This window comes from Ranitomeya imitator, chromosome 4 (assembly GCF_032444005.1).
Source record: "Ranitomeya imitator isolate aRanImi1 chromosome 4, aRanImi1.pri, whole genome shotgun sequence".
In the NCBI taxonomy this organism is placed as follows: Eukaryota; Metazoa; Chordata; class Amphibia; order Anura; family Dendrobatidae; genus Ranitomeya; species Ranitomeya imitator.
In genome coordinates this window covers 259,848,222-259,875,036 of record NC_091285.1, presented here as the reverse complement: position 1 = coordinate 259,875,036, position 26,815 = coordinate 259,848,222, and the positions used below count along the sequence as shown (strand labels likewise).

The 26,815-nt window shown below is 42.4% G+C and overlaps 2 protein-coding genes and 1 long non-coding RNA gene across 7 annotated transcripts in view; 1 reads left to right on the top strand and 2 right to left on the bottom strand.

Moving 5' to 3' along the window:
* The window catches only part of OSBPL8 (oxysterol binding protein like 8), a 441,028-nt gene that overhangs the window by 225,445 nt on the left and 188,768 nt on the right, over positions 1-26,815 (bottom strand). The gene's annotated exons all lie outside the window — the stretch shown is intronic.
* On the top strand, positions 23,357-24,112 carry LOC138674064 (uncharacterized). The gene is made up of 3 exons (XR_011320462.1): positions 23,357-23,528; positions 23,634-23,784; positions 23,866-24,112. It is a non-coding gene; the product is annotated as an uncharacterized lncRNA (long non-coding RNA).
* The window catches only part of LOC138675909 (uncharacterized), a 4,232-nt gene continuing 2,076 nt past the window's right edge, over positions 24,660-26,815 (bottom strand). The window contains exons 2-4 of the mRNA XM_069764551.1: positions 26,677-26,780; positions 26,437-26,583; positions 24,660-25,961 (exon numbers count right to left, since the gene is read on the bottom strand). Of these exons, the coding sequence (XP_069620652.1) occupies positions 25,040-25,961; positions 26,437-26,583; positions 26,677-26,780 (1,173 nt within the window). The 3' untranslated portion in view covers positions 24,660-25,039. The remainder of the gene's footprint in view (positions 25,962-26,436; positions 26,584-26,676; positions 26,781-26,815) is intronic.

Here is a 26,815-nt window from a genome sequence, read left to right as displayed (position 1 = left end):
TCTGCTCTCTCGAGGCTTGTAGCTCTATCGGTGCCGCCCGGATTCGATGAGTAGGCTGTGGGCGCTCAGTCTGTACCGGCTCAGGATCTGTCGATCTTTGGGGTTTTCTAGTTTCTCTAGATATGGGTCCAGTTTGTACTCCCTCTGTAGATTCCGGTATATTGTCAGTTTCTGGGATTTGTTTATGTCGTTCCTCCAGATGCTGAGATATTCCTCTTTGACTTTGTGTACCATCTTCTTGATTTCACCTTTTGTCAGGCCATGGAGGTTGATGGCTTGGTCAGACTGGCTTTGGGTACTTTTTCTTGGGAGGCTTCCTGAGGCTTCCTGGTGTAGGAAGGCTTTGTGATGGTAGGAGCTGGGACTGCTACTTTGTAGATGAGCCTTGAATGACAGAGCCTTCTTCTTTATTGCGATGTGTAGTGGGAATCTGCCCAGCTCTGCTCGGCAGGCGCTATTTGATGTGCTCCGATGGACTTGGAGAAGATGCTTGCAGAACTCTAGGTGGAATATTTCTGTCGGCCCAGCGTCCCACTTTGACCAGTTTGGGTATGAGACTGGGCCCCAGACCTCACTACCGTATAGAAGAATTGGGGCAATGATGGAGTCAAAAAATTTTAGCCATACGGTTACTGGTGCCTTGAGGTGGTACAGACGCCTTCTGATGGCATAGAAGGCTTTGGATGCCTTGTCTTTTAGTGACTCTATGGCTTGCTTGAAGCTCCCTGACTGGCTGAGTTCTAGGCCCAGGTAGGTGTACCTGTTGGTTTCAGTAAGTGGACGGTTGTCTATCATAAAGGTAGGATTGCCAGTGGGTTTCTGCTTTCTTTTCTGGAACACCATATTAGTTTTTTTCTCGTTGATTGGCAGTGCCCATGTGCTGCTGAAGGTCTCTAGGATTTTCAGATGATCTTGGAGGCCTTTCTCAGTTGGTGATAACAGCACGAGGTCGTCTGCGTACAGCAGAAATTTCACCTGGGTGTCATGGAGGGCGAGTCCTGGTGCTGAGGAGGACTCTAGGGCCACTGCCAGCTCATTGATGTAGATGTTAAAGAGCGTTGGACTGAGGCTGCAGCCCTGTCTCACTCCTCGACTTTGTTGGAAATAGGCCGTCCTCCTTCCGTTCACCTTCACACTGCAACAGTTCTCTGTGTAGGAGCTTCGGATGACATCATATGTTTTGCCTCCTATTCCGCTCCCCAGCAATTTTAGGAATAGTCCTGGGTGCCACACTGAGTCGAAGGCCTTCTTGAAGTCCACAAAACAAGCGTATATCTTCCCGTTCTTTGTATTGTGGACGTGGCTCTTGATGAGGCTGTGCAGAGTGTAGATGTGGTCAGTGGTGCGGTGGTTTGGCATGAACCCTGCTTGGCTCTTGCTGAGGACGTTGTGCTCGGTGAGGAAGGTGAGGATCCTCTTGTTCAGGATGCAGTTGAAGTGTTTACCCAAATTGCTGCTGACACATATCCCTCGGTAGTTATCATATCTCCATCCAGTACTTTATCAGTGACCTTGTCACACTGCATTTTCATCATTCACATATCATTATCGATCCAGTGATTTGCATAATTACACAACTTTTGCTTCTTGGTGTTGCAATGTTAAGGTTGAGGAGTGTATGCAGACAGCATTGAATATACATGAACAGTGCATCCCCGCCTCACCCTGCCTCTCATAACTGTGGATTGACAGGCTGTGTTGTTTGTGTTCAAAAAGTTATGTGCAACATTTGCTTCTTATAACATTTTACTGTAAGTTTAACACTCCAAACTTTACTACCTTTAATAAAGAAAGAACAACATAAAACTACTGAGCGCGTTAGCCCACGTCCCACTTTGCCAGGAAATGAATTTTATTTTCACACAATTCAAAACAAAATTAGCTGTCATGTTCCATTACTGGCTTGGAGAGATAATAGATCCACAGCTTGCACAGATAGATAAACCCTTATTTATCCAGACATCCTGGAAGTTAGGAAATATTTTTCCCAAAAAGGAAAGGCTAGTAAAACTGCTGTTTCAAAACAGAAATAGACCTGGTCTCCCATGAGGGGGGGATAAGGCAGCACATCTGGAATCAATTTTAGTTCCATAGAAAGTGTATGCAGGCCCAAAAAGAAAGACATAGCAGTGATTTGGGCATAGCATTATCGCCCCCCTCCCCCCGCCCCCCCCCAAAAAAAAGCGGCTATTCAAAGACTGGAAATGACTTGTACGCTTCATCATCTCAATGTGATGCAAGATATTGTATCATTGTCGCTCCCAATAACCTAAATAGAAAGTATTGCGCAGGCAAAAATGAACAACGGCAGTGCACAGATCAGCGCTTTAACCCTTTCAAAAAGCTGAATGGCGGGGAGCATGCGCTAGATGCAACACTGATGATCTATGCATAGAGGGATCTCTGTTTTAAAAAACTTGGAGACCCCCTTTAAGCTTTACTTACACAAAACCAAAAAATGCCATAAAGAACTAGAAAATTAGTTAAGTATTACACTGAAAGCATACAACTGGCAAATCCAAAATGGAATTTCTCCTACACCTGCTGCGCCTATTTGATGGATGGTAATGCACTTTGCTAGTGTATTCAATTTATTCTCTGAAAATTAAAATGCGAATCCATAATTATATTTTTTTTCTGTTTAATTGGCAAATCTAGAAATAACTTATTCTGAACAAAGCTGTTTAGCAAATTTAATTACCATACTTCAGAAAACAGAAATCTATTTTCTCCATAACTGGCAGGAAACTGGCAACATCAGTTTACAGTACAGATCATAACTAGAGTCCTTAGGGCGTTTTGCCGTCACTCCATGTTAATACATAAATCTTGTAATACAGGTTACCCACTTACGGCGCAGTATAAATGGATGTGACTCATTTGTAAGATGAAGCAGGGTATGAAAAATATGTGCTTGATTTAGGTCAATATCAGTGAAAATTACATTTTGTCATTTTGTAATCATAATTTTAAAAAAATCCCATATTTGTGAGGTGTGAGGGTTAGAGCTACGGAGTTGAAAATTTGAACAGCAAGTCGTTTTTACATAGAGATGCATATGTTCATATTTTTGAGTATTTTTCTAGGTGTCGACATGGTATGCACATACCCTCATAGTCCCTGGATGGCTTTTCAAACTGTGCTAATAAAATATATCTGGCTATAATTGTGCAGCTAAGCTCCACTCATAATGCCAGTAGTTGGTTCCCTTTTACTATGCTATGTGTAATAAGGATCCTCATCTCTGCTTCCTTATATCGTACATTCATTTCTTCTCAGGAGAGGCGGCAAGTATAAATTTGAAAGGGTAGATTCTCAATTGTGGGGTATGTCTTTGCATGATAAGATGGGAACACACAAATAGGCTAATTTGTTCGCTAGGGACATCATCTCTATAAGTACAGACTATATAGTAGTAATGAGTTCAAAATTCATATACCGTAATCAATACACATATGCCTTTTTGCACTCCCTGTGCAGCTGCATTTGTCTGTTTTTGTACTTTTTCTGGAGAAAACATCTAGCTCACATCTCACACTTTACCAAGCCAGTATTGGTGTTTGGTGCCTTTTGTAACACTATATGTGTACTTGCTGTGTGTCAAATATGAGCTCTACATAGTGATCATTGACCTACAACTCTGCCCTGATCATTGTTCCTCCCATCTTTGGAATATAGGAAAACTCTAGAAGCGTACCACTCACTAACAGAATATGTGTACATACCCTAGATATGTTAGAGCGTAAGCAGTAACTAATGTTCTATCAATAGGAGGCACAAGAGGAACTTACAAATTTCATATTCATTTCCCCTGAATTAAAAAAAAAACAAAAACACACAACTCTTAACCACATAGGAACTCTGCACAATTAATATTTGTATCGTTATTGTTCTGTTTTTTTAATGTCATAACACAATACAGCTTTAATAGCAATAGGTGTGTAATAAAAAGGCAATATTTTTTCAAGTCTATCTTGACACTTCAAAATGCACATCTTCTCAGCACAGTGATTGGCCCAATCAATGACTAAGTCACTAGAGAAGGCAACCAGAGACTGCAAAATCAATGTACGACCCCAGCGCAAACCTCAAACATAGATATTTGGAGACAAGGAGGAAACCACAGAGGTGAACCTTACATTTCCTGCTTAGCTTTTGAAGAAGGACTCCTTCACTCAACTGCTCAAACAAGGTAAGTAATATGAGCATAAATTACCACAAATGTGTAACTTTTTGGGTTAGTATAAGTTCTGCTCTCCTGAATTTGGGATTGTTTTTCTTTTGTTCCTATGCCTCTCTACTCCTGAGATATACCCCTCTCTTCCCGATGTATAAATCTAGTCTTTTTAGCTAAGTGGATATGGGTTTTGGAGAGACATGGGGGTTACTGGGTGCTCTTGTCCACTGGCCTGGCTGTCTTAAGAAAAGACTGTATGAATCAGGACTCATCAAAACAGGACAACACAGGGTGATGGTAAAACAGGGTGGCATTACTTTTATTGATCCACCAGCAGACAACATATAGAACAGTCCCAGCAAAATACTCAAGATGGTGCAAAATTACAGAGTCTCGCCCTTCTGCTGACTCGCCAGGAATATAGCAGCTGCAACTTCGGAGCTTCCTGGGTTGACTACCCCCCACTAATGGCACCCTCCTTTTGGCGGGTACCCACAGAGAGGAGGTAACGATGAGCTTATGAAGCGAACAGTCCAATGAGGTACATGTCCAGGTTAACGGAGTGTTCCAACCTGGCTTCTCAGAAAGCCTCCATGGGGCCAGGTCACCGGGAGGTCCTAACCTGGGCTTTTGTGAAAGTCTCCATGGGGCCAGGTGACCGGAGGGTCCGAACTTGGTTTCCCCAAATGTCTCCATGGGTTCAGTGATGGTCAATGGAACAGATTTGTATTCTTCCAGCTAGGGGCGTGGTCCCTTAAACTTGCAACCTGTATAATGTCACATCTGTAATCCACTTGATTTAGCCATGGTTGCTCTGTAGCATCTCTCCTTGTTAAAGAAAGATAGAAATCCCTTTTAAAACCCATATCTGTGTTTCAGGTTATCATCCACAGGTTGTGGGAAGGGGGGGAATTGGAAATCTGCTTAGTTTGATCTCTTTCTAGACCTACTGAAAATATATGTCTGGAATAATTAAGATTAAATGCTTTGTCGGCACAGTCTCGATCGTTCTCTATGGAAGTTTTCTGAAGGTCCATATGCAGGTAACTGGTTCATATCTCAGAAATGGAGAGGTACAGGTACAAATGAAGATCAGCATCTAATTAAGCAGGTTAACAAAATTTTCACCAGGTACAAAAATATCTATGGCAAATAAAAGCCATAACAAAAAAGTGTACAATCTGTGGTTTGGAGGCCATATTTCATTCTGTGCAGCCTCCAACTGTCTTGTCTGTGCCTGGAGGCTGCTCACGTGTATTTTTTCATGTCAGATTGGAATGGCATGTGAAGAACAGGGATGGGCAAGTAAAAATAGTGCACTGTGTGGCCATGTATGGACCTCCCTATACTGCTGTACTGGCATCAAGATTCAATTCAAGATTCAAAGAAGCTTTATTGGCAGGACCAAATACACATCAGTTTTGCCAAAGCAAGTGTATAAAGGCAATAGGGATAGGGACTGTGGGGATGTTGGGTAGGAGCTGTAGGGAAGGTGGATGGGGGCAGATCCATTGTGGGGGTTATAGTCCATGGCATAGGGGAGGTGGATGGGGCAGATCCCTTGTGGGGGTTATAGTCCATGGCATAGGGGAGGTGGATGGGGGCAGATCCAGGGTGGGGGCTATAGTCCATGGCATAGGGGAGGTGGATGGGGCAGATCCATTGTGGGGGCTATAGTCCATGGCATCATAGTTCTCTTTCTCGCAGTCTATGACATTCGCTCACATACCGCGCTGCTATCTCCACTGCGCTGTCTTCTTCTCCCAGCAGGATATGTTTTCTCTTCCTCCTTCATGATGATGAAGTCCGGGAAGAGATGTGAGTCTTCTGAAGTGAGTGTCCCTCACTGCTGAGTATTTGGAGCAGTGTAGCAGGAAGTGGGTTTCGTCCTCTATGGCCTCCTGGTCACAGTGTTGGCACAGTCTTTCCTCCCTGGGCTTGTAGCTCTGCCTGTGTCGGCCACATTAGATGGCCAGACTGTGGGCGCTGAGTCTATATCGGCTCAGGATCTGGCGGTCTCTGGGGTCCGGGAGTTTCTCCAGATATGGGGCCAGTCTGTAGACTCTCTGTAGGCTCCGGTACATGGTCAGTTTCATCATGAGGGTCCCCTAAACCATGTGTAGCACTATAGGAAAAAGTAGATGAAGCAGTCATGCATGACTGTGGCTACCATCATTGCAACTTATAGCAGTAGTGAAACACTGGTATTTCAGTGACTCTCAAACTACAATAAAGAGACCCGCATGGTCTTTTTCTTTTTAGGCTGTGTGCACGTTGCGTTTTTTCCCCGCGTTTTTTCACTATACGCATAAAAAGCATACATTATGCATCCCATCATTTAGAATGCATTCCGCAATTTTTGTGCACATGATCTGCTTTTTTCCGCAAAAAAAATGCATCGCAGTAAAAAACGCAGCATGTTCATTAATTTTGCGGATTTTTCGCATTTTTCCCGCTATTTAATGCATTTTGAAGCTCTGTAAAAAAAACGCGCAAAAAACATGTCAAAAACGCAAAAAAAACGCATGCGGCTTTCTTGCAGAAAATGTCCGGTTTTGCTCAGGAAATTTCTGCAAGAAATCCTGAATGTGTGCACATAGCCTTAGAGTGTGAAGGCAATGAAGGGGAAGTCATATTCTCCTGAGGGTATGCTCACATGGCCGTCAATTCGCTCATGCGAGAGAATCAAGCAGAATATGCTAATGTTACTTAGATATCATTCTGTCAGAATTTGATCCGAGTGTCACCTAAGTGTGGTCTACTTCTCTTGCAGGTGTGGAGAAGATCGAGAACTTAGTTCATTCTCATTCTCCATTCTCATTTTGTCTGCGGTAATCGAACTGCACTCGCATGACATCAGCGTGCAATCCGATGTTTCACAAACACCCATAGACTTGTATAGGTGTGTGAGAGCAGATTATTGGATGGGCTTGCAGCATGATGCGATTCTTTTCTCATTCTGAACTGCAATGATAAAATTGCAGATCTGCACTGCCCCATAGTATAACACTGGTCCGAGTGCTGTCCGATAAAACACCACATAGCACTCGGCCATGTCATAAGCCAGTGTGAGAATACCCTAAGTGGGAGTTCATGAGATGAAACTGGCACATAGTTACTTATGAAATATAAAACTTGTTATGTTATATATTTTTTAAATAGTAACACCCATTTTTTTGCTTTACTGCATCCCTTTGACAATGTTGCCTTCAGGGAAAAAAAGAAAGAAAAAAAAACAGGATAAAGTGATAATAGGGGCCTAATCCTATTGCAAATGAAATCTGTCTGAAAAAGGACTAGGCAATATCTTGGATATCTCTTTCATTAGATTTCAGTTATACGAGTTTTTTATATTGTGGACTTTGCAATCCTGTTTCCAGAATTAGTGATCAATATCACAAATAGTTGAGGGTACGACACCTTGCACGTCCACGTCCTTCATATAATTGTAATGAGCTACAGAGAGCAGAAGTACCAGGCACAGACCTTACAGAATATACAGGTCTGTGCTTGGTAAACATTGGAGAGGATGCAGTGCTCAGAGCAACAAGGACCCTTAACCCCTTAGTAACAGAGCCAATTTTGAACTTCATAAAGCCAATTTTCACAATTCCGACCAATGCCACTTTATGAGGTTATAGCTCTGGAACGCTTCAATGGATCCCACTGATTCTGAGACTGTTTTTTAGTGACATATTGTACTTCATGTTAGTGGTAAAATGTATTCGATATGACTTGCATTTACTTACTGAAAAAAAAAAACAGAAATTTTCAAACTTAATTTTTGTGCCCTTAAATCAGAGCCATATTGAACAGAATAGTTAATAAATAACATTTCCCACATGTCTACTTTACATCAGCACAATTTTGGAAACAATTTTTTTTTCGTTAGGATATTATATGGGTTAAAAGTTGACCAGCAATTTCTAATTTTTCCAACAAAATTTACAATACCATTTTTTAGGGACCACCTCAAATGTGAAATGAGTTTGGGGGTAAATATAACAGAAAATACCCAAAAGTGACACCATTCTAAAAACTGCACCCCTCGAGGTGCTCAAAACCATATTCAAGAAGTATTTTAACCCTTCAGGTGCTTCACAAGAACTAAAGCAACGTGGAAGGAAAAAATGAACACTTTACTTTTTTTCAGAAAAAAATTTACTTTGGAACCAAACTTTATTTTCACAAGGGTATCAGGAGAAAACGGTCCACAGATACCCTGTTTGTGGGGGAAAGCCAGTTTGGGCGCATGGCAGGGTTCAGAAGGGAGTTTGACTTTTTAAACGCAAAATTGGCTGGAATCAAAGGTGGCACCATGTCGCGTTTGGAGACCCCATGATGTATCTAAACAGTGGAACCCCCCAATTATAACTCCAACCCTAACACAGCACTAACCTCAACCCTAACCCCAACACACCCCTAACCCATAACCCTAACCCATAACCCTTAACCCATAACCCTTAACCCATAACCCATAACCCTAACCCATAACCCTAACCCATAACTCTAAACCATACGACAACCCTAGCCCTAAACCTAACCTGTACACCACAACCCTAACCTGTACACCACAACCCTAACCTGTACACCACAACCCTAACCTGTACACCACAACCCTAACCTGTACACCACAACCCTAACCTGTACACCACAACCCTAACCTGTATACCACAACCCTAACCTGTAAACCACAACCCTAACCTGTACACCACAACCCTAACCTGTACACCACAATCCTAACCCCAACACAACCCTAGTCCCAACACAACCCTAGTCCCAACACAACCCTAACCCTATTACAACCCTAACCCTATCACAACCCCCAACCGTCACCTTAGCCCCAACCCTCACCCTAGTTTTAACCCTAGCCCCAACCCTAACTCTAACCCCAACCTAGACCCAAACCCTAATGGAAAAATGGAGAAAAATATTTTTTTTTATTATTTCTACCTACCTAAGGGGTTGATTTTCTATTCTTTTATTTTGATCACTGTGATAAGGTCTATCGTAGTGATCAAAATTAACAAATAGGAAAAATCTCCTAGTGTTGCAGAGTGCTGGCGGGCAGATCTCGGTGGGCGCACTGCGCATGCGCCCGCCATTTTTTCCCAGAAGATGCCGAGGGTCGGGGGATAGAGCCAGAGGGATCAGTGGACACCGAAGGTACGGGGGGCTTTGGGGGACCCTATTGCTCTCTCCTCTGATGTGCTAGGTCATATCAGAGGAGAGAGAAAACGATTGGGAAATCAGACTCTTTTTCGCGATTGCCGTTGGGGTGCTGTGGAGTAAGTACCCTTAACTGCCGCCATTAAAAGGTGTATCGGCGGTCGTTAAGGGGTTAAAGAGGGCCTGCCACCAAGTTATAAGTGGGGCTGATTTTATTCCATTGCTTCTAAGTACTCCGGTTTCACCTTATTTGTTTATTTTTTTTGCAATGAGCCATTTATTTCAAGAGCAATTGACCTTTTTAGTTAGATTAAAATTTTTATCTTTTTTTTTTTTTTAATCATGGAGGCATTTCTCAAAGGATAATAATGCAGCGTAGCCTAAAGACGTGCCTACAGATAATCCTGTAAGTCACACACCCTTGGTAAAAACTATAAAAATACCACTAAATAAAAATGGCGGATAAACAAAAAGCATACTCAGGAAAGCAGCTAAAATAATGTACGATCAAAACTGAACATTTTTGACATAGTTACAAGTCCTTTTTTAAAGCCAGCTACTCAATGTGGTTTCCAGGAGTTGAATCACTACCGATCAGTTGTTAAATGCCTATCCTAACTATAGGCCATGAGAATAAAGTCTCGGGAAACCCCTTTGAGACTGGTGGTTTCATGCATGAACTTTTGTTTTGTGCTCTGCCACCGTTTTAAGGGAAGCTTCAAGGGGAACCTAATGCATGGGAAGTATGTATCCGGAACTGGCTGTATGACTTCAGCCAAGTATGTCTGGTTTTTAAATGGTGCAGCATTTCAGAAAAATACATACTGTATATACTCAAGTATAAGCCGACCCGAGTATAAGCCGAGACCCCTAATTTTGCCACAAAAAAAACTTGGAAAACTTATTGACTCGAGTGGAAGCCTAGGGTGGGAAATGCAGCAGCTACTGGTAAAATTTAAAAAAACAAAATAGATACCAATAAAAGTAAAATTAATTGAGACATCAGTAGGTTAAGTGTTTTTGAATATGCATATTGAATCAGGAGCCCCATATAATGCTCCATACAGTTCATAATGGGCCTCATAAGATGCTCCATAAAAAATACGCCCCATATAATGCTCCATAAAGTTCATGATGGGCCCCATAAGATGCTCCATATTAAAATATGCCCCATATAATGATGCATAAAAGGTTAATAATGGCCCCATAAGATACTCCATAGAATATTATGCCCCATATAATGCTGCATAAAGGTTGATGGCCCCAGAAGATGCTCCATAGAATAATATGACCCATATGCTGCTGCGATTAAAAAAAAAACAAAAAAAACCGACATACTCACCTCTCGTTGCTGGGGGTCTGGTGCCGATGTTCTGAGCAGGTGTGGACATCGGCGCACTATGGGGACCACGTGAAGGAGTCACCGCTGGCTCAGGACACCAGAACTTGAGATATTCACCTGTTCCACCACCGCGCGCCGCTGTGTATTCCGGGTCTCTGCGGTGAATGTTCAGGAAGAGGGCGCGCACTAACCACGCCATCGCGCCCTCTAACCTGAACGCCACAGCCAAAGGACGTGGAAGACACAGCGTGGTGGTGGAATGGTGATAGGTGAATATCGCATGGATCACCCTCCCCCGTCATACTCACCCCCTCCTGGCGCGGTCTCTGCTTCTCAGATTGTCTCTGGCGCCAGCAGCTTGTTCCTGTGCTCAGCGGTCACATGGAACCCCTCATTAAAGTAATGAATATGCGCTCCACGCCTATGGGAGTGGAGACGCATCCATTTTCATTAGATTATTGAGCGGTACCACGTGGCAGGTCCCCAGCAGCTTCTCCCCAACTACTGCCAATGACAGTCAGGTCTCTCTGTATATATACACGAAGGGAGAAGGGAGAGACCATCGCTCCACTAGAACCGGAGGGGCCGCCGTGCGCCAAAGCTGTCGTAGTTTAACCTAATCACCCATGCAACTCGGTCCCTGGCAGCCATTAAACAATGTCTATCAGAAAAGCTGCAGTGTTTCAGAGTCAAACATACATGGCTGAAATGATACAGCCAGTGCTTAATACATGTTGCCCGTGAATTGGGCAGCAAGTGTCAGGTTCACTCTAATCCCTTTACGCTGAAGCCAATTTCTGTTATTGCATATCCATTTTTTTCCTCCCTTTCTTCCCAGAGCCATAACTCTTATTTTTCTGTCCACATAGACATTTCAGGCTTGATTGGGCAAGGACGAGTTGCAAGTTTGAATGACACCATTCATTTTATCACAGTGTACTGGAAAATGGGGAAAAAATTCCAAGTGTGGTGAAACTGTACAAAAAAATCCCACACAATTCTGCAATAATGATTTTCCATTCTCCTCATCAATACGATTATGGAGACGCCAAACATGTGCAGGCACTTTTGTTATTTTCGTAGTGAAGAAAAAAAATCAGTATGCAAAAATAAAATTGGGGGGTTATGTCACCATTTTCTTAGACCCGTAACATGTTATATTTTGTAGCCCATGGAGCTGTGTGATGGGTTTTTCTTTGTGAGGGGGAGACAACGTTTTTATTTGTACCATTTTGGGATAGATGTGACTTTTTGAACGTTTTTCACAATCTTTTTTGCTTAATTACAGAGATAAAAATAAGTAATTTTGGCGTTCTTGAATTTTCTCTGCTTATGGTGTTTTCTGATCTGGTTAATTGTTTTATATTTTGGTAGATCTGACTTTTCTGAAAGATTCAACACCATCAATGTGTACTGGTTAGTTTTTGTAATATCTATTTGTAATGGGGGGGAAAAGGGTGGTGATTTGAACTTTGTTTATTTAAAAAAAAAAAAAAAAAAAACTTTTTTTTTTTTTTTTTTTTTTTAGCCTTTCACTGTTATTGCTAGCTCGCTTCCGTTACTTGAAGATGCAATCGTCCAATCGCTTGTGATATATATAGCGATGCAAAATCCCAGCTCCTTTGAACCTGTGAAGCCCGGCCACATGCAGGGCTTCCAAGGCGCTCCATAATGACATGGACATGGCTCATCAGTTGACCCCCGGCTGTCATCACAACCCATGGGTGACCCGCGATCACGTCACAGGCGTGCCGATAGGTGGAGGAAATGATGCACATGCATGGTGGCCGGTGTTAAATGCTGCTGACAGAGATAGTGGCATTAGCAAGTTAATTTGAGGGCAGAGTACAGCTCCACTCCTGATTGTAAGCGCCAGGTCTTGGCTGTAGTACACAGCGATCACCTGCCAGGTATGGGGTGGGCTCATATCCGTGCTTCCAACTTGCACCGTACATGTACAGAGGATGTCGTGTAGTTGTTAAATTAACCAGTATTAGTAATTTTGCTTTTGTCTGTTGATTGAGTCTTATTAGATTAGACAATTTGGCATTACTGCATGCAAATCAGTGTGCATGTTTAGAAAGAATTAGATTATTATTATTATGCTTAGTATAAATTTCAGAAAAGAAAGTAACTCAGGTTGCTTAGTGACAAATAAAACATGATTTATGAAAAGCACTCCTAGAAATATCAAAGTTTATAATCAGATCAAGGTCAGACAACATTGAATGTTTGGCCAAGAATGACAAGTATGAGAACAAGCTGCACTTGACAGCCACCTTGTCCACACTTCTAATATAAGAGAATATTGCAAAGGAAAAGGTTATGCAAGCCAAACACTTCTAAGGAGTCCATATTCCAATCATTTTACATTATGGTCATCAATATCATGGGAGAGATTCCAACAATACATATATACATACATACATACATATATACAAAACACCACTAAGTCTATAAATCTATAACACTAACTGCATTTAAGCTACATGGTTAAAGGGAATCTGTTACATAAAAAAAAATTAAAGTCTGATCTGCCGGCAGAAGGTTAAGGTGCTAGAAGAGATTAAAGGATGGAGACAGTTATAAGGAAAAAAAAAATCTGAATTTTATGCACTGAAATCTCTGCTCTTTTTGGGTTTTACAGTAAAGCTGAGGTAATAATCAGTGATTGATAGCTATCTATGCACACATACATACACACGGAAGGCTGGCAGTTACTGATTTGTACCAACCACTTGACTGCAAAGCCCAAAATGAGCAGGAATTTCAATGAAAAAAAAAAACTGACTTTTCTCCACAAACCTAAATATCACTTATCTGATGTTAGACAACGCTTCAGCTTTTCCTGTTCTTTAACATTATATTTTTATATTGCGCATTATTTTCATACTAACAAGCTCAACTTTAAAAGGGGTTGTCCACTTTCTGTTTAATGTTTTCCTCATTTGTAAAGCACAGTTTGCTTGTTGGTGCAGCTTACAGACTTACTGACTGCACAGGTCTCCTTTTCCTAAAATGAATGCTGGTGAAAGACTTGTTCATCTGCATCCTCCAACTGAAAAACAGTGGAGGAAAATCAGATTGAGAAAGGTCCACATCCTGGACTGAAACGAGTGCTGCCTTCTTCATTTAGATAGATAGATAGATATGGGATAGATAGATATGGGATAGATAGATATGGGATAGATAGATATGGGATAGATAGATATGGGATAGATAGATATGGGATAGATAGATATGGGATAGATAGATATGGGATAGATAGATATGGGATAGATAGATATGGGATAGATAGATATGGGATAGATAGATATGGGATAGATAGATAGATAGATAGATAGATAGATAGATAGATAGATAGATAGATAGATATGGGATAGATAGATAGATATAGATATGGGATAGATAGTTAGGCGATAGATAGATATGGGATAGTTAGATATGAGATAGATAGATAGATAGATAGATAGATAGATAGATAGATAGATAGATAGATAGACATACACACACACGTAGAATCCACAAACTGATGTCATGTACGCATTTGTTTAAATAAATATTACTTTAACAAACCCCTTTAAAACTGCAAAACTAATAGAGCAAGGTAAATGTGCTACTCTATTTAAAACCTATGTAAATTCAAGTTGTAAATAATACATGATTATAAACTGGCACATCTACCCAGTGCATGCTCACATAGGTGAGAGTCTAGGACAGGATGTAAAATTGTGCCATCATTGTGTTACTCAAGCTTCCTCCATAAAAGAAAAAAATTGCATACGTAATCAATAAATGATACTTAGCCTAAAATGGTGGTATTAAAAAAAATGCAATGCATCACAAAAAAAACAAGCACTAATACATTTATGCAGACGGAAAGTAAAAGTTATTGCTCTTAGAAAGTGATGATGGAAAAAGAGAAAAAAGACTGCTTGCTCACGTCCACTATCAAGGGGTCAGAGATAGAAGCAGATGGTTAAATAGTGCTAAATATCCTATTTAAAGGCAATCGATTATTAATAATCTTTATTTTTATATATAGATCATTTGTACGGCAAATACATACTCAGATAAGGAAACCTATACCGTACTGTTCAAATCCGTAAACTCTAAGACAACACATGGCTTACTTGTAGAGCAAGTGTGCGTCTTCCCTGGAACACCAAATGTCCTCCCTTACCCTAAAAGGTTGGAATAGACAACTGCTCAATCATCAACTGATATTACAGTTAGACATTAGCTTGAGCACGGTAACACGTCATGGTTCAGTGGCTGTGGACACTAACTAAACTATTACCAATGAGAGAGATGTATCATCACTTTCTTACTGGAGTACTCCATAATAGCGTGTCAGAATATAATCTGCTAAGCGCACCTCCGATATCAATAATAAACCTACTGTATGCCAGGATTAATGATGTGATGCAATATGGTCTAAGAACATATTGCATTACAAGTTATGTGCTCGCTTTCACAGACAGAACAACCTAGGAGGCTCTGTCTCCAAAGTCTCCAATGTTCTGTACATTACCATGCTGTGTAATGAATAAATGCACTGCAGCAGGCTTATACTCAGAGGTGTTAAAGAAGCACTCCCATATTGACGGAAACATTTAAAACAAAAAAAAAAGTTATGGCTCTGACAAGAAGGGGAACAAAAATTGAAAACTCAATAACGGGAAAAAACAAAGGTGGTTACGGGGTTAAAAAAGCCCTCCTCCCAGCAAAGTTTTGATACTCTTAAAGGGAATCTGTCACCCCAAAAATCGTATCTGAGCTAAGCCCACCAGCATCTGGGGCTTATCTACAGCATTCTGTAATGCTGTAGATAAGCCCCAGATGTAACTTGAAAGATAAGAAAAAAAGGTTAGATTATACTCACCCAGGGGCGGTCCCGCTGCGGTCCGGGTCCGATGGGCGTTGCAGTCCGGCACCTCCTATCTTCATTCGATGACATCCTATTCTAGTCTTCCTGTCGTGGCTCCGGTTGCAGGCGTACTTTGTCTGCCTTGTTGAGGGCAGAGTAAAGTACTGCAGTGCGCAGGTGCTGGGGCTCTGTGACCAGACAAAGTACGCCTGCGCCGGAGCAAGAAGACAAGAAGAGGACGTCATCGAATGAAGATAGGAGGCGCAGGACTGGACCGCAACACCCATCGGACCGGACCGCAGCAGGAACACCCTTGGGCGAGTATAATCTAAACTTTATTTCTCATCTTTCAGGTTACATCGGGGGCTTATCTACAGCATTACAGAATGCTGTAGATAAGCCCCTGATGCCGGAGAGCTTAGCTCAGATACGATTTTTGGGGTGACAGACTCCCTTTAATATATTGCAATCATCATATTATATAGAACTGTCCACTTACAATTGCTCATTTTGCCTTTCTACCCAGTAAATTCTTATTTCCTCTGCTCTATGTAGAAAGAGGAAGTCTCTTGCCCCTATACATGTATCATTCCCCTTCTCCAACTCCTGATCCAGCTGCTCACTCATACAGGAAAACCGAATGTTTCTTTACAGAGCTTAGAAGGATTCAGCTACTCAGTTTTTAATCACGTGATATCATAGATCTAATAAAGAGAAGAATTAACTGGGTAGAAAGTCAAAATGAGCAATTGAAAGTACAAGGTGCTATATAATATGATGACTGCAATATATTAAGAGGAGAAAAATTCACCACCGTCGGTTTTTCTCGTTTTTGAGATTTCGCTTTTTGCTCTCCTTCTTCCCAGAGCCATAAGCTTTTTATTTTTCCGTCAATATGGCCATGGGAGGGCTTGTTTTTTGCAAAACGGGCTGTGCTTTTGATCACCATGGATTTTACCATACAGTGCACTGGAAAACGGGAAGAAATTCAAAGTGCAGTGAAACTGCAAAAAAAAAAAATGCAATTCTACAATTTTTTTTTTTTACCGTGTTCACTAAATGCTAAAACCATTCTGCCATTATGATTCTCCAGGTCATCATGACATCACACATAACAAATCCACATTTTTTTAAAATTTAAGTAGTGAAAAAAAATTTCAACGTTTGTGGGAAATAGAAAAAAAAAAAAATCTGTCGCCATTTTCCAAGACCCGTAGTGTCTCCATTTTTTGTGATCTGGGGCTGGGTGAGGGCTTATCTTTTGAGCACTAAGCTGACACTTTTATTGATACCATTTTGAGGTAGATACAATGTTTTGATCACCTGTTATTGCATGTTAATGCAATGTTGCGGAGACCAAGAAAACTTAATTCTGGCGTTTTGAATATTTTTCTCTTTACGCCGTTTAACAATCAGATTAATTCTTTTTAAAAACTGATTGGGCGATTATGAACGTGGTGACACCAAGTATGTGCATTTGTTTTAATTGTTTTATTTTGAATGGCGCGATCCAAACTTTTATATATTTTTTTATATATATTTTATATTTTTTTTAATTTTTAACATTTTATTGGCTTCAATAGTCTCCATGGGAGACTATAAGCTGCGATCTTCTGATCGCCGGTGCTACACATAGCAGAGCTTCAGCCCTGCTATGAGTAGCTAAAATGCTCATCTGCTATGAGCGCCGGCCGCAGGGTGGTGCTCATAGAAGTTCGGCAATGACAACCACAGGAGTCTCCTGTAGACCCGGGTTGTCATGCCAACCCGCGGTCATGTGACACTGGCGCCGATGGGCGGGGTTTGTGATGTCCTTTCGGCATGATCATGATAAATGCCGCTGACACTGATGTTCCTTGAGCTTGAAGTTCACCTTTAATCTATTCAGAAATTTTTCTGGGCTCTTTTGTTACCATTAGTATTAGGCTACTTTCACACTAGCGTTTTCTGCAATCCGTCACAATGCGTCGTTTTGCAGAAAAAACGCATCCTGCAAAAGTGCTTGCAGGATGCGTTTTTTCTACATAGACTTGCATTGACGACGCATTTGCGACGGATTGCCACACGTCGCATCCGTCAAGCGACGGATGCGTCGTGCTTTTGCGGACCGTCGGGAGAAAAAACCGCTACATGTAACGTTTTTTTTCTCCTGACGGACCGCTTTTTCCGACCGCGCATGCGCGGCCAGAACTCCGCCCCCACCTCCCCGCACCTTACAATGGGGCAGCGGATGCGCCGGAAAAATGCATCCGCTGCACCCATTGTGCAATGTAGCAAACGCTAGCGTCGGAATCTCTCCCCGACGCATTGCGACGGGGAGATTCCGGCGCTAGTGTGAAAGGAGCCTTATTCGTCTCTTTGAATAGTCATCAATTTTCCTCCTGCAGTCACGTCCAGGGAGGTTGGCTACAGTCCCATGGATACATTTCTGAATAATATGTGCAACTGTAGTCACAGGAACATCAAGCTGCTTGGAGGTGGTCTTATAACTATTATCTTTAACATGTTTGTCTATAATTATCTTTCTAATCTCCTGAGACAACTCTTTCCTTCGCCTCCTCTGGTCCATGTTAAGTGTGATGCACGCCATGTCACCAAACAGCACAGTGAGTATCTGTAGCCCTATATACAGGCCCACTCACTGATTCCAAGGTTGTAGACAACTGTGATGCTAGGTAGTGGACACACCTTCATTTGACATGTCCCTTTTGTCACATTATTTTCAGAGGTACCATCATTTCTGTCCAGGCCGATTTCATGAGTTTTATTTTATTAATTTTTTTTAATTCTGTGGAAGTATCGTTGAAAAGCAATGTCTGACTTTCATTTGTTTATTTTCATACATGTTTTATTTATTATGACTTGTCAGATTCAAGTTGTTTCTGTGGCCATTGTGGGTTTTTCGGTCATTAACCCCTTCACCCCAAAGCCTGTTTTCACCTAAGTGACAGGGCCAATTTTTACAATTCTGACCATTGTCACTTTATGAGGTTATAACTCTGAAACGCTTCAACGGATCCTGGTGATTCTGACACTGTTTTCTCGTGACATATTGTACTTCATGATAGTGGTAAAACTTCTTCGCTATGACTTGCATTTATTTGTGAAAAAAACAAAAATTTGTCGGAAATTATGAAAATTTAGCAATTTTCAAACTCTTAGTTTTTATGCCCTTAAATTAGAGTTATATCACATAATATAGTTAATAAACAACATTTCCCACATGTCTGCTTTACATCAGCACAATTTTGGAAACATAATTTTTTTTTGTTAGGACGTTATAAGGGTTAAAAGTTGACCAGCGATTTCTCATTTTTGCAACAAAATTTGCAAAACCATTTTTTTACGGACCACCTCACACTTGAAGTGACTTTGAGGGGTCTATATGACAGACAATGCCCAAAAGTGACACCATTCTAAAAACTGCACCCCTCAAGGTACTCAAAACCACATTCAAAAAGTTTATTAACCCTTCAGGTGCTTCACAGGAATTTTTTGAATGTTTAAAAAAATTGAACATTTAACTTTTTTTTCACAAAATTTTTACTTCAGGTCCAATTTGTTTCATTTTACCAAGGGCAACAGGAGAAATTGGACCACAAAAGTCGTTGTACAATTTGTCCTGAGTACGCCGATACCCCATATGTGGGGGTAAACCACTGTTTGGGCACATGGCAGAGCTCGGAAGGGAAGGAGCGCTATTTGACTTTTCAATGCAAGATTTGCTGGAATTGAGATCGGAGCCCATGTCACGATTGGAGAGCCCCTGATGTGCCTAAACAGTGGAAACCCCCACAGGTGACACCATTTTGGAAAGTAGACCCCCTAAGGAACTAATCTAGATGTGTGGTGAGCACTTTGAACCTCCAAGTGCTTCACAGAAGTTTATAATGTAGAGCTGTAAAAAAATTTTTTTTATTAATTTTCACAAAAAATGATCTTTTTGCCCCAAATTTTTTATTTTCCCAAGGGTAAAAGGATAAATTGGACCCCAAAAGTTGTTGTGCAATTTGTCCTGAGTACGTCGATACTTCATATATGGGGATAAACCACTGTTTGAGCGCATGGCAGAGCTCGGAAGGGAAGGAGTGCCATTTGACTTTTCAATGCAAAATTGGCTGGAATTGAGATCGAACGCCATGTCGCATTTGGAGAGCCCCTGACGTGCCTTAACAGTGGAAACCCCCCACAAGTGACCCCATTTTGGAAAGAAGACCCCCTAAGGAACTTATATAGATGTGTGGTGAGCACTTTTAACCCCCAATTGTTTCACTAAAGTTTAGAATGTAGCATTGTGAAAATTAAAAAATAATTTTTTCTTTCCACAAAATGTTTTAGCCCGCAATTTTTTTTCCCCAAGGGTAACAGGAGAAATTGGACCACAAATGTTATTGTCCAATTTGTCCTGAGTACGCTGATACCCCACATGTTGGGGGGAACCACCGTTTGAGTGCATGGCAGAGCTCGGAAGGGAAGGAGCACCGTTTGAAATGCAGACTTAGATGGAATGGACTGCAGGTGTCATGTTGCATTTGCAGAGCCCCTGATGTACCTAAACAGTAGAAACCCCCACAAGTGACCCCATATTGGAAACTAGACCCCCCAAGGAACTTATCTAGATGTGTTGTGAGAGCTTTGAACCAACAAATGTTTCACTACAGTTTATAACGCAGAGCCGTGAAAATAAAAAATATTTTTTTTTCCACGAAAATGATATTTTATCCCCTATGTTTTTATTTTCCCAAGGGTAACAGGACAAATTGGACCCCAAAAGTTGTTGTCCAACTTGTCCTGAGAACGCTGATACCCCATATGTTGGGGGGAACCACTGTTTGGGTGCACGGCAGAGCTCGAAAGGGAAGGAGCGCCATTTGAAATGCAGACTTAGCTATTCATGAATTTCTTTTGGGGGAGGCGTTTAGGCCATGTTCACACAGTGCGTTTTTTACTGCGGAACCGCAGCGGTTTTGCCGCTGCGGTTCCGCAGCTGTTTTCCATGCAGGGTACATAACAATGTAACCCTATGGAAAACAGTCACTGCTGTGCACATGATCCGGAATTGCGTTTAAAAAGCCGCGCAGAATAGCTGCGGCAAAAAAGAAGGAGCATGTCACTTCTTTTTCCTAAACCGCAGCGGTTCTGCACCCATAGACCTCCATTGTGAGGTCAAAACCGCAGTAAAACCCGCAGATCAAAAATATATCTGCGGGTTTTACTGCGGTTTGATGTGCAGAACCGCTGCAGCAGGAAGTGCGGGGAAGCGGGAGGAAGTCCGTGGGCGGAAGTGCGTGGGCGTGTTGTGTCGTTCCTGAAGAGACTGTCATCATGGAGGCATACCGTCGCATGGGGATCGATGTCGGGCGTCTGATTGATCTGGTATGTCTGTGTGTCCGTCCCCATGCGACGATATGCCTCCATTGTGCTAAGTCGCCGTATCGGACTACTACTCCCATCCGGTATTTAGGATGGGAGAGTTGTCCCTGTGTCCGGCGACTTAGCACAATACTAAAGTTTACACCAAACACAAACACAATACACATACATGACACACAGTACAGTACATACAACACATAACATAGAGTATATACTCACCATACACCACACTTGTAGGCGAAGCCCTCTATCCTCAAGGGAAAAAATCACAAAATAAAAAATCAAATCCATACTCCCTGTCCGCAGAATCCATAACCGAGTGTCCCACGCCGATCTCCTGCTCTCCGGTGATACACTGCCAGGAGCGAAGCTCCTAGCAGTGTATCGCGTACTGTCCCGGAGTTCAATGGCACCGGCGTCTCGGTTAACGGCAGTACAGCTGCGTTGAACTTTCCCACGCAGCACTGCCGTTAAGCGAGAGTGCCGGGGTCAATGACCGCCGGTAAACTCGCTCGCGCATGCGCAGTGACACACCGACAGGAACTATGGCTCCTGTCAGTGTGTTGCTGCAGCCGTGGAGAGCAGACACATCTCTGGATGTGTCTGTTCTCCATGGAAGATCTTCGTGGGACCCTCGATGGATTTCTGCGGACAGGGCCAGGGAGTATTAATTTGTTTTTTTATTTTGCCTTTTTTTCAGGTCGAGGGTCTTCAGGATGGATTAAGCGTACAATAAAAAATGGTCAAAAAGTGGGTGTCTTTATTTCATTAATATATTTTTTTAGTCTTTGTGGTTTTTTTTAACCCTTTCATTGGCTTAATAATGGATAGGCGTCTCATTGACGCCTCTCCATTATTAACCGGGCTTAATGCCACCTTACAATAGCAAGGTGGCATTAACCCCTCATTACCCCATATCCCACCGCTACACGGGAGTGGGAAGAGAGGGGCTAAGTGCCGGAATTGGCGCATCTTTTTGATGCGCCTTTTCCGGGGCGGCTGCGGGCTTATATTTGTAGCCAGGGGGGGGCAAATATCTATGGCCCCTTTCCAAGGCTATGAATATAAGCCCACGGCTGTCTGCGTAGCCTTTCTGGCCTAAAAATATAGGGGGACCCCAACACGTTTTTTTTTCGGGGCCCCCTATATTTTAGTGCCAGAAAGGCTACGCAGACAGCTGTGGGTTAATATTCATAGCCTGGGAACAGCCATGGGTATTTTAACCCCTTCCCGGGCCTCAAATATTGGCCCACAGCTGTCTGCTTAGCCTTTCTGGCCTAAAAATATAGGGGGACCCCAACACGTTTTTTTTCGGGGCCCCCTATATTTTAGTGCCAGAAAGGCTACGCAGACAGCTGTGGGTTAATATTCATAGCCTGGGAACAGCCATGGGTATTTTAACCCCTTCCCGGGCCTCAAATATTGGCCCACGGCTGTCTGCCTAGCCTTTCTGGACAAAAAATAGAGGGGGACCCTATGTATTTTTTTTAGGGTGTTCACATAAATTATAGTAACCCTTAATAGGATTAATAATGGATAGGCGTCTTATTGACGCCTCTCCATTATTAACCGTGCTTAATGCCACCTTACAATAGCAACACTATCATTAACCCTAGGATCCCTTTAGGGGTAGGGGTAGGGTTAGGGTTAGGATCCCTTTAGGGGAAGGGTTAGGGTTAGGATCCCTTTAGGGGTAGGGTTAGGATCCCTTTAGGGGAAGGGTTAGGTTTAGGATCCCTTTAGGGGTAGGGTTAGGGTTAGGATCCCTTTAGGGGTAGGGTTAGGGTTAGGATCCCTTTAGGGGTAGGGTTAGGGTTAGGATCCCTTTAGGGGTAGGGTTAGGGTTAGGATCCCTTTAGGGGAAGGGTTAGGGTTAGGATCCCTTTAGGGGTAGGGTTAGGGTTAGGATCCCTTTAGGGGTAGGGTTAGGGTTAGGATCCCTTTAGGGGTAGGGTTAGGATCCCTTTAGGGGTTGGGTTAGGGTTAGGATCCCTTTAGGGGTAGGGTTAGGGTTAGGATCCCTTTAGGGGTAGCGTTAGGGTTACGATCCCTTTAGGGGTAGGGTTAGGGTTAGGATCCCTTTAGGGGTAGGGTTAGGGTTAGGATCCCTTTAGGGGTAGGGTTAGGGTTAGGATCCCTTTTGTGGTTGTGTTATGTTTAGGATCCCTTTTGGGGTAGGGTGCTTAGGGTTATGAGCCCTAACCCTACCCTAACTATTTCAGTTTATAGTCGGTTTTTTACTTAATGTTGTTGATTGTCGCACGCACCGCTCAGGTTTGACGGCGACAGAGCTAGTAGTAAAACAACTGCACACAAACGTTTTTATTGGTGTTTGTGTTTTTAGTTTGTGCTTGTGTTCATTTATTAGGGGTTACTTTGAAATATTTCCAGCATTTGTGTAACATTACTTGGTCGTGCTATAGATTATGAGATGACACTATTGTATTTATTGTAGGTTCGTGATTATCCGGCCTTGTGGGACCCAGCCGATGAATCACACAAGGATAAGTACTTCAGGGAACTAGCCTGGACAAAAATAGTGCGCGACCTTATCCCGGATTGGGACAAATATCCTGGGACTACACAGCAGCAAATCGGTAATTTTAATTAAATTTATTTAGTAAACCTTGAGTATATTAAAAATATAATTTGTTTAGCTCTCTCAAAAAATGTTGTTGTATTTTGTAACCTTTTTTTGGTAGATAACGATGTGAGGAAACGTTGGCGCTCCATCAGAGACCGTTTTACAAAGTTCCTCAATGAATGCTCAAAGAGTGGCTCTTCGCCAAGCAAAACTAAATTCCCCTTTAGTGAAGAGCTGCAGTTTCTTGTGACCAGTAGGACATTGAGAAAGTAAGTTAAAATCCACTCCACACGATTACTTATATATAATATGTTGTGCGAAAAGGTAATGTTTTTTTTTTTCACCAACAGGACGGAAGGAAACATGTCGGTAGCTGATTTGGAGGACAGCGACAAAGAGGATGGAGCAGGCAGTCCCTCTGGAGTGGGAGGGACCATCTCTACCTCCACTCCCACAGCTTCTGCTGAATCAGCATCCACTTCAGCAGCTGCTGCATCAACATCTAGTTCAGCAGCTGCTGAAGCATCTGATTCCGCAGAAGCTGTGAGAGTGGAGAAGAGAGCTGTCTATCCGGTGGCAGCAGAGAAAAAAAAAAAAAAAACAAGAAGAACCAAGATGACGAAACGGTCCAAATAGCTTGTGACACATTAGATTTATTAAAAAAAATCTAGTTCCGATGACCATTGCGACTCCTTTGCACAAACTGTCGCCAGAAAAACACGCTCCCTGCCACCGGATAGACAATCTCTTTTCATGTCTATGGTCCAGATGTCCCTCACTGCTCTGGAGGACCCTGCTCCGATTTCTCCCTACAATGAGGTTCTGATGGGGGTGTTGGGACTTTTCAGGCCCCGACACCGAACACCTGAAACAAAAGGTACCAGACCCCAGTATTTGGCCCACAGCCAAGGAAGTTCTGGAGACAGAGGCAGTTCGCAGCATCTGGGGGGAGCACCGTATCAATCTGAGGGAACAAATTTCCTCTATTCTCCCGAATATACATTTCTGAATTGAACGTGGGCAAAAGTTTTCAGTTGCACAAAGTTCCTTTTTTTTTTTTTAGCTCCAGTTGCCTGTTGGATTTGAAAGGGGCTTTTTTTTTTTTTTTTTTTTTCTAATTGAAAAATCTTTTGTAAAGATTACAAAGAATTTGGGTTCTTTTAAATAAATTATATTTCACACAAAATATTCTCTTCTTTATTACAATGGGGACAAGGCCGCTATCCTGGGTTTATGGGCTATCAATTAGTGGTTTATGGGTTGATGTGTTAACAATTGTATACGTCATACTGCTATTATTTTCGTAAAACACCAACAATTTTTTAGACATAAAAAAAAAAAAAGAAAACAAATTAAACCAAAATAGATTTTTTATTTATATTACAACCAATTTTTTAAAACTGTTTTTGGTAACATGAAAAAAAATTTTTTTTTTTCAAACTTTTGTGTTGGTTGCTGGCGTTTATCATTCTTCGGGATGTTTTCAAAACTGTTATCAGCGATGTCGGCAACATTTTTGGGGGGTCAGTGTAGATGCATCCTTCTCTGCTGGTCAGGCTGCTCAACACCAGCACAGGAGTATTGCCAGTGCACGACACCTTCAGGACTCATAAAGTAGTCAGTGAAGGATTCTCTTACACGCACACCAGAGTTGGACGGCCTGCCCAGACCCCCGTTGACCACTGGATTAAATACTGGCTGCTGGTACTCCACATCTACGTCAGTGTTGTACTCACGAGCATAGTTGTGGAGTACACAGCAAGCCTTTATCACAGCATCAACGGTGTCTGTGTCCAACTGAATGGCAGTGTGAAAGATCCTCCACTGACTAGTCATGATCCCAAAGGTGCATTCCACATATCTGCGTGCACGACTCAGCCGATAATTAAAAATCCTCCGTCGGGCATCCAGTCCCCTTCGTGGGTATGGGCGCAGCAGGGTTGTCGTTAAGGGAAACGCCTCATCCGATACCATCACGAAGGGCACTGGATGTGTGGAACCCGGCAAAGGTCGTGGGGCTGGGAGCGTGCCGCCATCTCGAAGAATTTGCATCCCAATCTGTGACGTTCGCAACACCCGAGAATCCCCAGTACTACCATAGGCACCAACGTCAATGGCAACAAATTTGTAATGGGCATCAGCCACCGCCATCAGGACCACTGAAAAATACTTCTTATAATTAAAGAAGCGTGATCCTGATCGTGGTGGCTGCTGAACCCTAACATGTTTACCATCGACTGCACCTATGCAGTTTGGGAAATTGGCCACAGACTGAAAGCCTGCTGCAACCTGCAGCCAAGTCTCCTCGGTTGGGGAAGGCATCACCATTGGCTGCAACTTCTGCCAGATGACGGTACATGTACACCTCACAATGTTAGAGATGGTAGATTTACCAACTCTAAATTGGAGGTGCAGGGATGTATAGCTCTCTCCTGTGGCCAAAAATCTGCAAAGAAACAAAAAAGAAAATTAGAAATGTCACACAAAAAGCTAATTACAACATGTCACAAGTTAAGGCCGCTATTATATGCGTCCAGCACCATTCAATAATGCTGGCATTAACACCCAGCACAACACAAAGGGTGTTAAAAACATTAATAAAAGGCATGATGGGACTTGTGCACACACGCATGCGAGATATGACCGAGTGTTGCATGGTAATCCCCGGACCTGCTGCATGCACTCCGTTGTGGAGCGTGCGGCTCCATGTATTGGTATGTGGGTGCACACTCCGCTCCAGAGTGCAGGCGGCAGAGCCGGGGTTTACCATGCAACACTCAGCCGTATCTCACGTGTGTGTGTGTGTATGTGTGCCCCCTGTCCAACAAGAGGACTGGGTGGGTTTAATCACACATACTGGACACAGAGACACAAGTAAAATACAGACCTAACAACATTCCCCCCCAAAAATTGTTACTTACCGCAAGGTGATGAGCAGCCTTTCTTCAGCAGAGATGGACTTCCTCATCACCGTGTCTTGCAGTGTTAAATGGGGTGCCAGGATGGTAAGCAGTCTGTCAAATGCAATAATTGGTAACCGACAAAACGATATAAATTTTTCAGGATATCTGAAAATTGCAAAAGAACAACAAAAAAGGGTTACTTCACAAGTATTGCTAGCAAAAAAAGGTAAATTAGTCATTCTATATATTTCTACTTACCTCCTCAAATCATTGTACAGCACATGAAAGTGCCCCTTCTCAGTTCGGTCTGCTACAAGCGGGTGCACCCACATTCGTTTCTGCACACGTCTTCTCTGCCGCCGCTAAATAGAAAAATAAAAAAATATTTTGTAAACAC